This window comes from Rhinolophus sinicus, chromosome 12 (genome assembly GCF_057876585.1).
Source record: "Rhinolophus sinicus isolate RSI-liver-muscle chromosome 12, RSI-T2T, whole genome shotgun sequence".
NCBI classification, from domain to species: Eukaryota; Metazoa; Chordata; class Mammalia; order Chiroptera; family Rhinolophidae; genus Rhinolophus; species Rhinolophus sinicus.
Genome location: NC_142512.1, coordinates 53,589,148 through 53,603,465, shown reverse-complemented (window position 1 = coordinate 53,603,465; position 14,318 = coordinate 53,589,148). Strand labels below are relative to the sequence as shown.

The window sequence follows — 14,318 nt, the reverse complement described above, 5'->3', positions numbered from 1 at the left end:
CCCCTGCACATATATTCTGCGCGCAGACAGGCGCGCACACACACACACACACACACACACAAACACACACCCGGCGCACACAGACAGACACGCTCCCTCCCTCCGGCGCGCTCTACCCCTCGCCCTCCCGCCCGCCCGCCCGCCGCACACGCAGCCGCCCCGGCTCCCGGCGCCCAGCGCTCCGCTCTCCGCCGCTGCCGAGCGAAGCCGGGCTGGGCTTGGTGCTGCTCATGGAGAAAGTGCCGGGCGAGATGGAGATTGAGCGCAGGGAGCGGAGCGAGGAGCTGTCCGAGGCGGAGAGGAAGGCGGTGCAGGCGACGTGGGCCCGGCTCTATGCCAACTGCGAGGACGTGGGGGTGGCCATCCTGGTGAGGTAGGTGTCGCCCCAGCCCCACCGGGCCCGGGGGAGGGAGGATGGCAGCGGCTCCGGGCAGGGGCGGGCTCGGCCAGGGTCCGAGCTCCGGCGCCACCTCCCCAGCTGCGAATGGGGCCGCGGCCGGCGGGATGCGTTCAGCCAGGGGCGCCTTGGGTGGGCGAAGCCCTGGCTGAGCCCTGGCTGAGCCCTGCCTGGCTCTGGGTTCCGGACTCACCAGGAACTAGGAACCACATGCAGAAGGAGGGTACCTCTGTCCCCCTCCTCTCCTGGCCTCAGAACTCCAAGCTCCGCCAGTCATGCCTTCCTCATCAATGACCCCAGCCACCCGCCGCCACCGTTATGGATACACATTTTAACAGCTTTTCAAAGCGGAGCTTCCGGGGTGGCTCCCCAATTTAGAGAAGGGAAAACTGAGGCTCAGCCCAGAAGGGGACAAAGAGGAGCAGAGCCCTCTTTGCAGCTCAATCCCTTGAAAGAATTCAAGCCTCTTGGAAGAACAGTGCGAAGGACAAGAAAATAGAGGACCAGTGTTCCCAGCAGGCCCTTCCTGCCCCTAGGGAGTGGGCCAGCAGGGAGCTTCCAGGTGAGGCACAGGTGAGTGGAGGAGCAAGCAGTCTCCTAGGATACATCCCTACCACCCACAGGAGGGAAGGGGAGAAGCTACAGGAGACAAGGCCCCACCCTGAACCCACAACCTGGGGAGGAAAGGCCACATGTCTTTGGCTCAGGGGTCATGCAGGCACCGCATGGCCTGGAGGAACCCACGTACACAGTGACAGTGTTATTCACACACCCACAGACAGGTGCACACACCATTCCTGCACAGTAGTGTCCCCAAGCCCATAAGCCGGTAACTGATTGTAGCTACAGATCTGTACTTACTTCCCACACGTGCTGGGCCCTGGGGGTGGTGGCAGAGGGGACCCAGACTACACTCACCTCCAACCCCTGTCCGTGGCTGAGAGAAGCGGTCAAATCTAGGACAGGGCAGGACAGTCTTATTTGAAGATGGTGTGAGACCTCATGGAAAGGACAGATGAAGTGCACGCCTGTCTCCCCATCTCTGGCTCCTCTTTCTCCCCCACACTCTCCCTTCTGCTTCCCCCAAGCCTGGGATCTACCCAGCTCCATATTGATATGCCCTGATTCCAACTTAGAAACAGATTTTGGGGGGAAAAGAGCAAGAGTCACTCTTGAGGAGCTGGAGGAAGGTTCCTGAGGAAGGGGCAGCTATTCCGGCCCCTCCTGGGGGTGGTGGAAAAGCTAAGAGGGGATTTCAAGAGCTCGAAGACATCAGCCCTCTGGACACGCAGATCCCATGTGCGAGCACCCACACGAGCACACGGTGGGTGGGTCGTGGAGTCCGCAGTGGGCCAGACAGCCTCCCTGGAGGGCAGCTCTCAGCTGTGTGCAAGCTCGGCTGCCCACCAGCCTCAGGATGCATAGGACACACCCAGGGGTCACCAAAAGGAAATGAGACAGAGTCCCCAGGATGGACCTTGGAGGTCCTCTGTGCCCCCCCCCCTTATCATTTGCCAGTGAGAGCCTGTAGCGGATGTGTCTAAGATCCAGCTCCTGGGGTACCACCCAAACTCCCCAGGAATGGGGGCCTATAGAGAAAGGAACTGAACACTGAGGGCTGCTCTGGCAAGGTTTTCTTTCTCTCACTGTACCCGTCTAGTGTCCCATTCCTGACTCTTAGAGGGGCCGGGACTGGGCTGAGGGAGGTGTTTGCCAAAGTGCTCAGTGCTCAGAGAGAGACCCGCAGTTACTGTGAGGAGGCCTGGCCTGCTGATCACCCCATGCCACATTTCACCTGACCCCACTCTGTGAGGACTGGCACCCAGCCCAGCCCAGCCCAGCCCAGCCCAGCCCCGGCCCGGTGCTGGCTCAGATCCTTCCTACCAGCCCCAGGTCCCACCAGCCTTCCTTCCCTTTTGTTCTTCCTCCTTCCTCTGTCCCAGGACCTGGCCATTTGGGGTGGGGGGTGGGGGTGGGAAGTGGGTGTTAACACGGGGTAAGGGCAAGACTGATGAGCTTCTCAGGTATCCTGGAGCCTCCCCCCCCCAGATCCTATGACCCTCCGTTTTGTCACAACCCCTCCTATCTTTCTGCACCCCTCCACAAGGACAGACCCCAGTGAGAGCCTGAGACACTAGCCCTCTGACCATCACTGTCGCCTCCTCCGTCCCCGCTGGGCTGAGGCCAGGTGTACCCTACACTCTTCACCCCACCCCAGGAGTTATCAGCCACAATGCTGGTGGTGGTGGAGGTGCTCCTGCGCATCTGACCCCACACCTCCATTCCCTGCCCGGGAGGACAGGAAGGGCACTCCCATGCTCTAAGGCTCAACTATTTCAGGCTCTCCTGGAAGCCTAGAGGCCTCTGGGAGCTGAGAAACCCCGCAAGGCTGGCTGCTGAGGCTTCTCCCTGGCAGCACGGGACTGGATGGGGAGGCTCAGGAGTAAACACGCAGGGGCTGGGGTGAGGGAGCAGAGCACATGGGCCCTAGATGCCCCTGGCCCAGAAGAGGGGCTCCCTGGGACTGTCATTCCTCAGGGCGCTGGGTGTTGAGGCAGGAGACTTAGCTCGGTCCCCGGCCACAACACTCCTCCGCACCCCTCGCTGCAGTCTCTCAGAGACAGTATGGGAAAACTGTCAGGGGAAACTGTCAAAGCAGGGATTGCCAGGCTCTTTCCTAGCCCTGCCACCAACTCCACCAACTTCACTGGGCAACCTAGGGCATCACTTCCTAATCCAGAAGGTGGGGATAAAACAGTGCCAACGTCAGGAGGGTATTGCAAGGATTAATGAGATCCCATAGTAAATGCTCAATAAGTATTCCCTGGTATTTCCTCATCAGTAAGAGATGTGATACCTGCTTAGCCGTGGCAATGAAACGAAGGACAGGAGGTGCTCGGCACATTGTAACACACCCGGCAAATAGAAACCATCATTTTTATTACAGTGTAAACCCCCCAGAGTCTGAGGTCCTTACTTAAGTCCAAATTGGGTTTTTCACATTTGTCCTTCATTTTAAGGCTTCTCCAGAAAAATCCAACGTATTTTCAGACTCCTTGCCTCTGACCAGCGCATCTATGAAGCGGCGAGAGGGAGGGACGCCTCTCACACTTTTGCAGACAGGAGGTTGTGAAGTTGTTTGCCCAAGGTCACACTTGGCCTCCAAAAGGTGCCCTCCCGGGCCTCCACATGGACTGTGTCCTGGTCACTCCCCTGCCATCAGCAGCTGCGCTGGCCGGGATGGCCTGGGCCAGGCGTTCTCTCTGCATCTGTTCCAGCTCTCAAGTCTGAGCCTTGACCTCTGGCCAAAGGGCGGTTTTGGCAAATTATCAGCTCTCTAAGCACAAAGGGGGACACTCCAAAATATGGAACAATCTAACAAACAGGTCTAAGACATTCCATAGATTTTCTGAGGCTTCAGTGAAGTTACGTAAGTTCTGGTTGAGTCTGTGGATGTACCTCCCATGGTGACCAGCCCCGGTTGTCAGCGTCATCCTGCAGACGCAGGGACCCAGGCCAGGGTGGCAGGTCACAGGGTGCATGAGACTCTGGTTCTGCCCTTGGGCTGTGGGACCCAGTAAATGGTGGCAGGGAACCCACTGATGGCCTTGAGGGGAAAGCAGTAGCCCTGGGCGAATGTGGACATGATGTTGGAGAAATGGGTGTGGACACGTCTGTGGGTGGACAGTTTGTAAGAAGCCTGGAATGCCAGGTCGAGGACTTTTGACTTTGTCCGGTAAACAGCAGAGAGACACTGAATGTTTAAGCATGAGAGTGATGTAATGAAAATGATATTGGGGAGGGCGGGGTAGACAACTTCTGATAAACGGAGAGGTGAGGGGCTAGAGCTAGAAAGACCTGGGGTCTGCTCCAAGAAGTACACAGGCTTGTCGGAGAGGTGAGATGTTCGGACGTGAAGTAATTTCAGAACCACGCCAGGCAGGCAAAATCAATCACTATCTTTAATTAAATCAATCACTAAATCAATATTTGCTGCAGGCTGAGGAGGGAGGGAGGAGAGTGAAAAGGGGAGAGATGGAGCTGGGAGAAGGACTGAGTGTCATTCCCCCACTTGTAGGCGGGGGGACTGGGGCTAAGTCACTCCCGATTTACTTTGTTTACAAAATACTCGAACTTGATCATAATAAAGGCTGGCATTTCCTGAGCCCGATGCTGTTTCTCATTTCCTCACAACCCACAAGATAGGAACGAGGATGCCCATTTCATGGATGAGGAAACTGAGGCTCGGGGAAGTTAAATAACTTTCCCAAGGTCACATTGGCTCTTGATTCCATAACTAAAGCTCTTACCCTCTCAGCTGTGATGGGAGCTGGCCTGTAGGATGCATAGGGCATGGAAAGTAGGGAAGAAGCAAGGAAGGCCAGAGGCCTGGGAGATGAAGCTGCCAGCCTGAGCAAGTCAGGCAGATAGAAATGGCTGGGACCTGGGTAGGGGGCTGCGTGTAAGCCAGTTGGGCCAGAAGAGGGGCTGTGTTTGAGGGGACAGCTCCGGTGGCGGTGAAAATAGTTACTGGGTGAGTCCTGCTTCTCCCAGCCCTGGACCCTGCACCCTCTGTGTCCTGGCCACCTTCAGGCAGCCCCGGCTCCAGCACTCACCCTCTCCCGTCTGCCAGGTTCTTTGTGAACTTCCCATCAGCCAAGCAGTACTTCAGTCAGTTCAAGCACATGGAGGAGCCCCTGGAAATGGAGCGGAGCCCCCAGCTGCGGAAGCATGCCTGCCGGGTCATGGGGGCCCTCAATACTGTTGTGGAGAACTTGCATGACCCCGAGAAGGTGTCCTCCGTGCTCGCCCTGGTGGGCAAAGCCCACGCCCTCAAGCACAAGGTGGAACCCATGTACTTCAAGGTATGTCACCCTACCACCCACCCTGCTTGCTTCAGAGCACCCCAGGGCCCACTCGCCACCTGCAGCCTCTGGGAGGGCTCCCCGGAGCAGCAGAGGTGACCACCCAGCTTCTTCCCTAGACTGGGCTGTGACAGAGGGGCAGCAGGATGGGGGCTGGGTCGTGAGGGTATCTGGTTCCCAAAGCTGCCAGGCTGTTGTGTCATGAATAAGCTCCTCAGCCAAACACCAGGTAGAAAAGGTGCTAGGGGCTGCGGGGGGTGTGTGTGGGGACCAGCGTGTCCAGACATTTACTCCCCCTTCTTCCCTTTGCCCCCAGATCCTCTCTGGGGTCATTCTGGAGGTGATTGCCGAGGAATTTGCCAATGACTTCCCGCCCGAGACGCAGAGAGCCTGGACCAAGCTGCGTGGCCTCATCTACAGCCATGTGACTGCTGCCTACAAGGAAGTGGGCTGGGTACAGCAGGTCCCCAACGCCACCACGTGAGGAGGGGTGAGGGTGGGCCGTGTTCTCCCCTGGCCCCTGCTCCCCCGTCTATCCCGGGGCCCAGGGGCTGACCGCTGGTCAGAAACACTTCTGGGAGCCTGGGACTGGGAACAGGCATGACAGGAAAAGGTCCCCTCAAGCCCAGGCCCCTACTCCTGTGAGCCCCAAACAGATTCTCCTCCTGGGGCAGAACAGATTCCCTTCCCCTAGAACAGGGGTGTTCAGAGCACCCCAAGACAGCAGCTACCCCAGGCAGAGAGACACAGAAGTTTCCTGGCAGGAAGGCTGGCTCCTGGGGCCCAGAGGCAGCCAGTGATTCCGGCCATTTCCTCCCTGGGCACCAGTCACATGGGGCTGTTTTCACCTAAGGCTGACAGGCGTTCTCTCCCACCTCTGCCTCAGCAAGGCTGGAGCCAGGAGAGTCACAAGGACATGTACACGCGCCTGCACCGCCCAGGCCCACACAGGCCTGTGTGGGTGTCACTCTCACGCACACCAGCAGGGGTGTTTACTTCTGGGCTGACCCCAGAGGCTGGCTTCCCAGTTCTGGGGTGAGGGCTCAGGAGATGGCTCGAGGAGGGTGGCCGACCTCAGTCACTCCAGCTGACTCGGAACACACGAGAGGAGGGCTGGCCCCCAGACATGGCGGCTGGGAACACTCCGGCCTCCCCGGGCCCTCAGGGGGTGGCTGGCTCTGGGAGCTCAATGAAGGGGCGGAGGCAGGGCTGGAGTAGGAAGGAGGGCAAGGAGCGGAGGCGGGAATGAGAGGCAGGGGTCAGCCAGCAGCTCAGGACACGCGTTGTGGAGAGACATTCCCAGCAGTTTCCCATGGAAAAGGCGGCGTCTCCTCCCTGGGATCAGAGCTGGCCCCAATCGCCAGACCTCCTGCTCACAATCCTCCCTTACGGGGCCAGCTCCGAAGAGAAGGTCCCCTGAGGGCAGCCTTGGGAGGCCAGGCTTCCTGACCTTCCTGCCGCTGACCACACTGGCCCCAGCCTTCGCCTGCACTCTTCCCCATAAGGCACCACCCCAGGAAAGCCGGAGTCCTCAGGAACTGCTAGCTATAGCCAGGCAGCGACTCCAGATGTGCACAGCTGGGCCCTGGCTTGCCTCAGACCTGGGCGGATGGGAAGAAGGCAGGAGATTTTTACCTGCCTGAGGAGGCGCTGGCAGAGCCAGGAGAGCTGCTGGAAGCAGCCAGAGGGGCCAGGGAGGGGTCATTGGGGGAAAGGGGGCTTGCCCTCCCACGCCTCTCCCCAGGCAGGCTCTGCCGCCAAAGATGAGTTTGTTTACAGCCAGGAGACAAGACTTCCTGCTTCTAGAGAAAAGGACTTTTTTACAGGGGCCTAGAGGGACTGGAGAGAGAGAGCTGGCCAGCGTAAGCCCCAGTGAATCAGAAACAGATGGACACGTTTCCCGACACAAAGCCCTGTCCCCTCCCCTTTCTTGCCCCAGCTGGACCCCTGGGACTTAACTCTCACCAATCTCCAAGCATTAGGAAACTGCCCCACTCTCCCCATCTGCCCAGTTCTGCTCCTTGCAGACTGAATAAAGATGGCTTCAGTGGGGAGTGGCCGGGCCCTGCTCCCACCTGGGCCTGGCCACCTGGGGTTTGGGTTACCCTGGAGCTGGGAAGTCGTGGGGATTTTCCCCTCATCCCTTTGCACAGTCTCCCTCTGGTCTTCTGAGCACATGGTTGTGGTCCCCAAGAATGCGTATCTCCCTGGGCTGGGGCCTGCAGATTCAACCTACTGCCAAGGTCCCAGGGGATTCAGAGGGTGGGAGGGAGTGACTGAGCAAGTTCTAGAAGGCCTCCATCCAACTCCTCTTATCAGGGAGTCAGTGGTGGGCCAGACGCCTCTGTTTATTGAGCTGTCTCTGCTTAAGGGTGTGTGTGCGTTTTTTTTGTGGGTGGGGGAGTGGGGAGGTGGGGCGTGGTGATGAGTGCAAAGGGCTGTCTGTGGAGAGAAGGCCTATGGACGGCCCACGGGGAACCAGGACAGGCCAAGCAGAGAGCGCTCACGTGTCAGAATCAATAGCAAAGAACTCACGTTTGTACTGTTCTCTGCATTTTGTGAAACACTTGGCCTCACTCCATTCTCACAGAACTGGGCAAGGCAGGCAGTCACATTTTAGAAAGATCCGGGGTTCAGATGGGCCAACTGACTTGCCTGAGGTCACACGGCAGGCTCCTAGCAGAAGGGAGACTCGAACTTGGGCCTAGTAGGCTGCTGTCAAGTGCACGGCGCCGGGTCTCAGCAGATGTGTCCTGCCTTGCCACCCCCTGGTCCCTCGCCCCTGCCCCCCCAGCTTCCCTGGTCCCACTCTGTGCCCCTTGTAACCTGTTGCCTCCATTTCCTATCTTGTCCACAGCCCGCCGGCCACGCTGCCCTCTTCGGGGCCTTAGAGCCCCCTCTCTCCTCCCCCTTCCCTGGCAGCACCTTGAGCAGAAGGCCCAGTTCTGAAGACCTCCTTGAGCCTCCATTTCTGGGTGCCAAGGAAGCCGGAGGAATCCCTGACTCGTCTTCCTGGAAAGAGGCCTCTGCCCCAGCCACAGTCCCCCTGGAGCCGCCAGGAGGTGGCACTGGCTGCCTGGATGCTGGCTCAGTAGGCGCTGGTGGCCTGTGGGGATGGGGGGCCCTTCCTCCTTGAAGAGCTGGGCCCACTCTTCTTAGCTTTTCTACTCACTGTTAGAGACCTAGCTGAGCAGCTGGCAGGAGTCGGGGACAGGTCTGTGAGTCTCTGCGGGGGGGACACCAGCCCCGTTTCTATCTGCCCAACCAGCATGCAGGTCTCCGCATCACCTACGTAGAGTATTACGCACACATATCTACCATATATACAGATATATTCTCTATATGATCTCTATATAAATATATATACTACATCCATATCTATAACATATATGTGCGGGGCCCAGAGGTCACGTGAAGCCTCCATTCAGCTCACCTGCGCGTGGGGCAGGAAGGGGTCCTGGTCATGCTTCAGGGGAGAGAACAGTGTTCTGGCAGAAATGGGGGTCCCACAGCAGCACAGAGAGGATCTGGCTCCGCAGGCAGAGTTAGGGGGACCCAAGAGCCTGCGTGCACGGGGTTGGGATGACGCAGCTTGCCAGCAAAGCCCAGCCTATTCTCTGACCAGTTCCCCACATTCCTCCTTTCCACTTCTAGACAAGAAGGATTTGGCTCTCCCCACCTTTACCCCCCACAAAAGGATGTGGCTCCCTGTCTTGCTCCAAAATGGGCGAGGGCAGACAGAGCGGCCAGAAGTTATGGATGGGATGGCTGTGCTGGGGAGGGGCCGCGGTAAAGAAACCTGGACTACCACCCCATCTGCCTTTGCCACTAAGACAACCCCGGGAGGGGGGGACCATGATGACAGGATCAGCTGCCTCCAGCTCATCCTGGAGCTCTGAGGGCCGATCGCCTTTCCTCCCCCAGCCCCTCCTGGCCGCTGGCTGGCAGTCGGTCCTCTCGATCATCTGGGTCAGAGTTGCTGGGGACTGCCCCTTATGTGTGCCCCTTGGTCACATGTATCGTCCTTAAGGATGTTTTGCTGCTGTGACTAGTGTGCCTGTGTCCCCTCCTGTCCCATCCGCGTGCAGCCATCCATATAACTGCCTGCCCTCCTTTTGTAGTTTCTGATGTTTGTAACCAGACCCAGCCTTGTCATTAAACAGACTCGTTCTTCCTGTGTCTGTTCACGCTCATTTGGTCTTTTCCTGCCATCTGCCCCTCGCCTCTGTCTCCCCTCCTTAGTTCAGGGCTCGGGCCTTTTCTTGAAAGCTCCCTGCCCTCTTGCTAACCTGTGTCTCAGCCTTGGCTGGTCATGGACTCCTCTGAGTGGGGGCTTATGACTGCAGTGGGGCTCTGCCCTGTTTAACCAGGAGTACAGGTCTGGAGTCTAGAAGCTGGGCCTTGTGTGTGTGTATGGAGGTGCGGAGAGGCGGGGGCAGAAAGGGTGTCTGTGCTTGTTTGAAAAAGTCAGAGGGATTTGCTGCTCAAGTTACATGCAGTGGGTCAGCCCTTGGGTGTTTAAGAAAGGAAGTGTGCTCTTAACCTTAAATCCCAATACCTTCCCTGAGCTCTCAGCTCCTAAACCCCCTTCCCAAGCCATCTATCCTGCACCCCACAGCCCAGCCCCCATGCACGATGGAGGCAACAGTCAGCAGCATCAACTCCCTGAGGGGGGACCCGGAGGTCACCACTGCCGGGTGGGCTGCAGGAGAGGCAGGAAGCAGCCTCTGCCCCTTGGGAGGGCTCCCCGCTGCCTGGGAAGATTCAGCTGACACACAGGGAAAGTCTTGTCTCCCAGACTGTGAACTCCTTGAATGCTGTGCCTTCATCGCCTGGGCCTGGTACAGCAGAGCTACGCGATAGACACCCAGAGAATAAATAAATACCACTCTTAGAGAGCAAGACCAGTATGTGGGCCAAGAGTGAGCTGGCCAGAATGGAGAGGACAGCGTGGGCACGGCCTGTGAGGGAGGCCACGCGGCAAGGCAGAGCGCCAGGCGTGGAGTCAGACCAACTCCCAAGGCTGTGTGACCTTGGGCAAATCACTCAGGCTTTCTGAGCCACGGCCACCTCCAGCTGAAAGTAGGAGTGAACACGCCTGCTTTGCAAAACAGGTACCAGGAGGAGGAACAGGATGCATTCCCCAGAGCTGGGGACGTGGGACTGCTCAGAGAGTGACTGTGGGCCATCTGAAGCAGCCAGTGGAGAGAGGAGAGTGTGAACTGGGCCCAGAGCGATGAGTTTTGACAGAGAAGGGGCAGAGATGGAAAGAGGAAGGGAGATAAATGAACAGGGGCAAAGGAGGCAGAAGGCAAAGGAAATGGAGTGGAAGCAACCCAGGAGATCTGCCAGGTCCTGGGCCGCACAGCCCCTGGGGAGCTGAAGCTGAGTCAGAGGCGGTGGGGACCCTGGGGCCATGGGGCCTGTGAGAGCAGAAGGGCTGGTGGTGGTGTGGTGGTGGTGGTGGTGGTGGTGGTGTGGTGGTGGTGGTGGTGGTGGTGGTGATGGTGGTGGTGGTGGCGGTACACAGGAATAGTTTCTGGGAAGTAAGATTCCCCTCCCTAGTTTTACTTTAGTGGGCATAAGAGTGGTAAATGGGCCTCTGAGCCAGCTCAAACTGGAATCATTCAGGAATTTGGCCCTTGAGAAAGGTTCTCCCCACTCCCCACCCCTTAGAAAGAGGACGTTGCTAATTAGCGATTCCCCCAGACCTGGGCTGGCATGCTGCTTGCCAGGCACGGGGAGGACTCTAGGTCCAGTGGTGATGCTGGCTGGGGTTTTGTTTTGTGCTCCACACTCAGGGATAGCCTTTTCATCGAAGAGCTGAGCAACTGGGTCAGCTCCCCCTGGCGTGTTCAGGCTGTGAGCGATGGGGTGTCAGGAATGGGGGTGCGCAGGCTGCCGCTCCTTGCAGATCAGGCGGTCCTGGCCGCGCGGCCCCACAGCGACCCCTGCTGGCCGTGGCGGGATCACCCGGGAAGCCTCAGCCTGTAGGGCAGGCGACGTGACCTTTCTACTTTCCTTCCTCTGGGAGCCCTACTTCACCCTCCTTGAAAGGAGATAGCACCACACCGGAGCCTGAGGCAAAAAGAAAAAAATGTGCGCCCCATGCATACTTATGAAAATATCATCCCGTATTTTGAGCCAAATGGAAAAATTTAATAAATGCTCTATTAAAAAAAAAAAAAAAAAGCGAATGTATAAAGCCCCAGGTTGCTCAGGCTGCTGGGTGCATTAATAACACTTATAAACTCACTCAGTTGGCGACACAACAGCCACGCAGGGTCATTAAAACAAATGACAGCCTGTCTTTGTTGAGAGTTTTGACTTTTTTGTTCATCGTGGATATTTTTGTTTTAATGCAGACTTTAAAAAATATTCTATTTGAATACTTAATATTGTTGAAATATTTCTCTTGATTACTGTACCCTTTCAATTTTGTGCCCCAGGCCAGGGCCTCACTCACCTCACCCTATTCTTGGCCTTTTCCTGTCCTATGTTAGTGACCTCGGCTGGAAAACACTCGTTTTTGATCTCAGGAAAGTCCCCTTCCACACTTACCAGGGCAATGGTTTTCATAATGGCTCATTTGATACCTTTAGCAAAAGAATCTGTCACACCTGGGTATGAGTTTGAACTTTGGCGGTCCTTTAGGGTTGGTGACACTGGATCAGAAGCTTTGGTGTCAGGGAACAGAGGCCCATTCAGGCTCCCAAACTGAGGGGGCTGTAACCAGTAAAAGGACATGCTTGTGGATAAGGGAGTCAGGCCTCTGGGAATCAGGAAACATCACATGGCCCAGCCTCACAGGAACGAGTCCGGGTGCAGAGCTCGGAAACCTGGGAACTGGTGGATTAGGTGAGTGCTACTCCAGGCCCCAACCTCTCCTGACTGTCAGGGGTGGGGGCCGCTGGGCACCCCCACTGCAGCACGCATAGCCAGCCCAGCTTCTCAGCCTTCCACATCTCCCCACCACTGAGTAACCAGCTGTCAAACTCCACAGCAGAGAGGTGCTATTTGATCCTGCTTTTCTCGGTGTCTGTGGGTAGACAAAGCCACTGTATAAGCCACTGGCTGCTCTGGGTGAGGTGCCCACCTGGGGGCCAATCAGCTATGGCCATGCTGCTACGGTACCAGCACCGAGGGCCAATCTCAGTATTTTCTGGCAAAAACAGACACCCAGACAACTTCCTGTCAGCTTCAACTTCTTGGTCTTGGGGCTCTTTTTCTAGCACACATGAACTCCCCCGCCTCCACAGCAAACAGCTGGCAACTCCTATCGACCCCACCCTCACATCTGACCTTTTCTTCTATTGCCCTCCTTGCTTCAGGCCTAAGCCCTTAGTCGTCTCCCTGCCTTCTCCAATCCACCCTTCACATGGCCGCCAGCTCAGTCTACTGGGGACAAAGGCGACCCTGTTCCTGTTCAAGAATCACAAAGACAGTCTGAGCAATTCAGCCACTGGGGACCCACAACTTGGCACCAACCCTCTTCCCTCGTCCTATCTGGCAAGTCGGAACTATTTCATTCTCCATCACTTTTTGACTTTCTCCAGCTTTGGGCCTTTGCTCACTCGCCCCCACCCAGAAACAGCCCTCTTCCCCCCAACCCCAGCTTCTCCACCTATTGAAATGGTTCCCCTTCCTCAAGTCTACCCCATGCCTCTCCTTGCCAGAACCTTCCTGGGTGAGCCCCCTCTCACATGAGCACTGTCCACACCTGGCTTTCCTCCCTGGGAGACGTTTGAGAAGTGGCCTAACATCTTTACAAGCATGGCTTGGTGACTGCAGGGGGCAGTGTGGCAGTGGGGAGAGGGTACAGGCTAAGACTGGGGGTAGCAGTGGAGGTGGTGGGAGGCGATAGAGTCAGGACCTATTTTTGAAGTTGGTCCAACACGATATATTGATAGATTGGATGTTGGGGGTGAAAAAGAGGACAGTTGAGAATGACTGAAAGGTTTTTGGTCTGTTCAACTTGGCAAGTGGAGTGGCCAAGAGAAGAACAGGTTTTGGCAGGAAGAATAGCAAGAGATCTGCTTTGTCCACGTGAAATGCATGATGATACTGTCAGAGCTGGGACTTAAATTTTGGATTGGATGAGATCACTGGGTAGAGAGTGTGGGAAGAGAAGAGAGGTGAGCCCGGAGCCCTGGAGTACTTGACCCCGAAGTCAGGGGTTAAGGGAGGGGCCAGGAGAGGGTCAAGAGGTCGGAAGATGGGACAAAAACCTAGAAGCTGCCAGGAGAGCTTTTCCTGGAGGCCTCAGAGGACTTGCCTGGGAAGCTGGGCCCTGGGAGACAGGGAGGGGAAATGTGAGAGCAGCCAGTCTGACTGCTTCTCAGTGAAGTAAGTATGAGTCAAGGTTATTACCTGAGAAGCGTGGGGTATGGGGTACTGAGGGGGTTTGAGGTGAGCGGGGAAGGCTGGGAAAAGTCTCAGAGCCCGGAAAAGTGAGTTTTCTAAGGAAAGTGTTAGAAGGGAGAGGGAATAGCATGTGATTACTGAGCTGTGCGCCATGAACTTGAAGTGAGAGCAGTGTCTGCCCAGGGTGACTTTTCTCAAAGAAAAACTAGAGCTGGACAGCAGTTAAAATCCCAAAACCGATTTTAGTCAGGACTATTGCAATAGGGGAAAGACACCTCAGAGTAGAACAGGACTTGCTCTGACCCCAGCATGTGCAGCACTTACAGCCAAGGTAGGTGGGGCAGCGGATAAAAGCTTACTCAGAGGAAACAGCAGGGGTAAGGGGGCTTGTGCCTAAACCAACCTAACAGGATTCATGCTGAAAGCAGGCCCGGATGGGTCAGACATCACCCGGGGTGAGGGTGGGGGATGAGGAACCCAATCAGGGATTCTAGCTAAACCGGATGAGCTGGATTCTTGTTAAATTGGACAATGCAGATGAACACATTAGTCCCAAAGTCAGTCCTAGTGGAAGAGATCAGGGGGCGTGAGGAGAATTAGAGAATTTTATCCCTTTCTCCCTCAGCGATTTCTAGGGGGTGGGGTGGGGGGATGTCCTGAATAACAGCAGGCCGAGCCCTGGGTCCTACACA

General features: G+C 56.7%; 1 protein-coding gene across 2 annotated transcripts; it reads left to right on the top strand.

Annotated features, from left to right (window-relative positions):
• Positions 1–41: 41 nt before the first annotated feature.
• CYGB (cytoglobin) lies at positions 42–9,439 on the top strand. Of its 2 annotated transcripts, none has more exons than XM_019745635.3 (4): positions 42–373; positions 5,031–5,262; positions 5,579–5,742; positions 8,120–9,439. In XM_019745635.3, exons 1-4 carry the CDS (start codon positions 231–233, stop codon positions 8,151–8,153), a joined length of 573 nt encoding a protein of 190 aa, XP_019601194.1. In that variant the 5' UTR covers positions 42–230; the 3' UTR covers positions 8,154–9,439. The 2 variants fall into 2 exon arrangements, with proteins under 2 accessions (XP_019601194.1, XP_019601195.1); XM_019745636.3 differs by having other exon boundaries at positions 70–373; positions 5,579–5,752.
• The last annotated feature ends 4,879 nt before the right edge of the window (positions 9,440–14,318 follow it).

What these genes read in the sequence shown, in the direction of transcription:
- CYGB (XM_019745635.3), top strand. Translation starts at nt 231, where the DNA reads ATGGAGAAAGTGCCGGGCGAGATGGAGATTGAGCGCAGGGAGCGGAGC. An exon ending in GGGGTGGCCATCCTGGTGAG is followed by an intron (nt 374 to 5,030) that starts GTAGGTGTCGCC and finishes CCCGTCTGCCAG; the next exon opens with GTTCTTTGTGAACTTCCCAT. An exon ending in CAGGTCCCCAACGCCACCAC is followed by an intron (nt 5,743 to 8,119) that starts GTGAGGAGGGGT and finishes TCTTGTCCACAG; the next exon opens with CCCGCCGGCCACGCTGCCCT.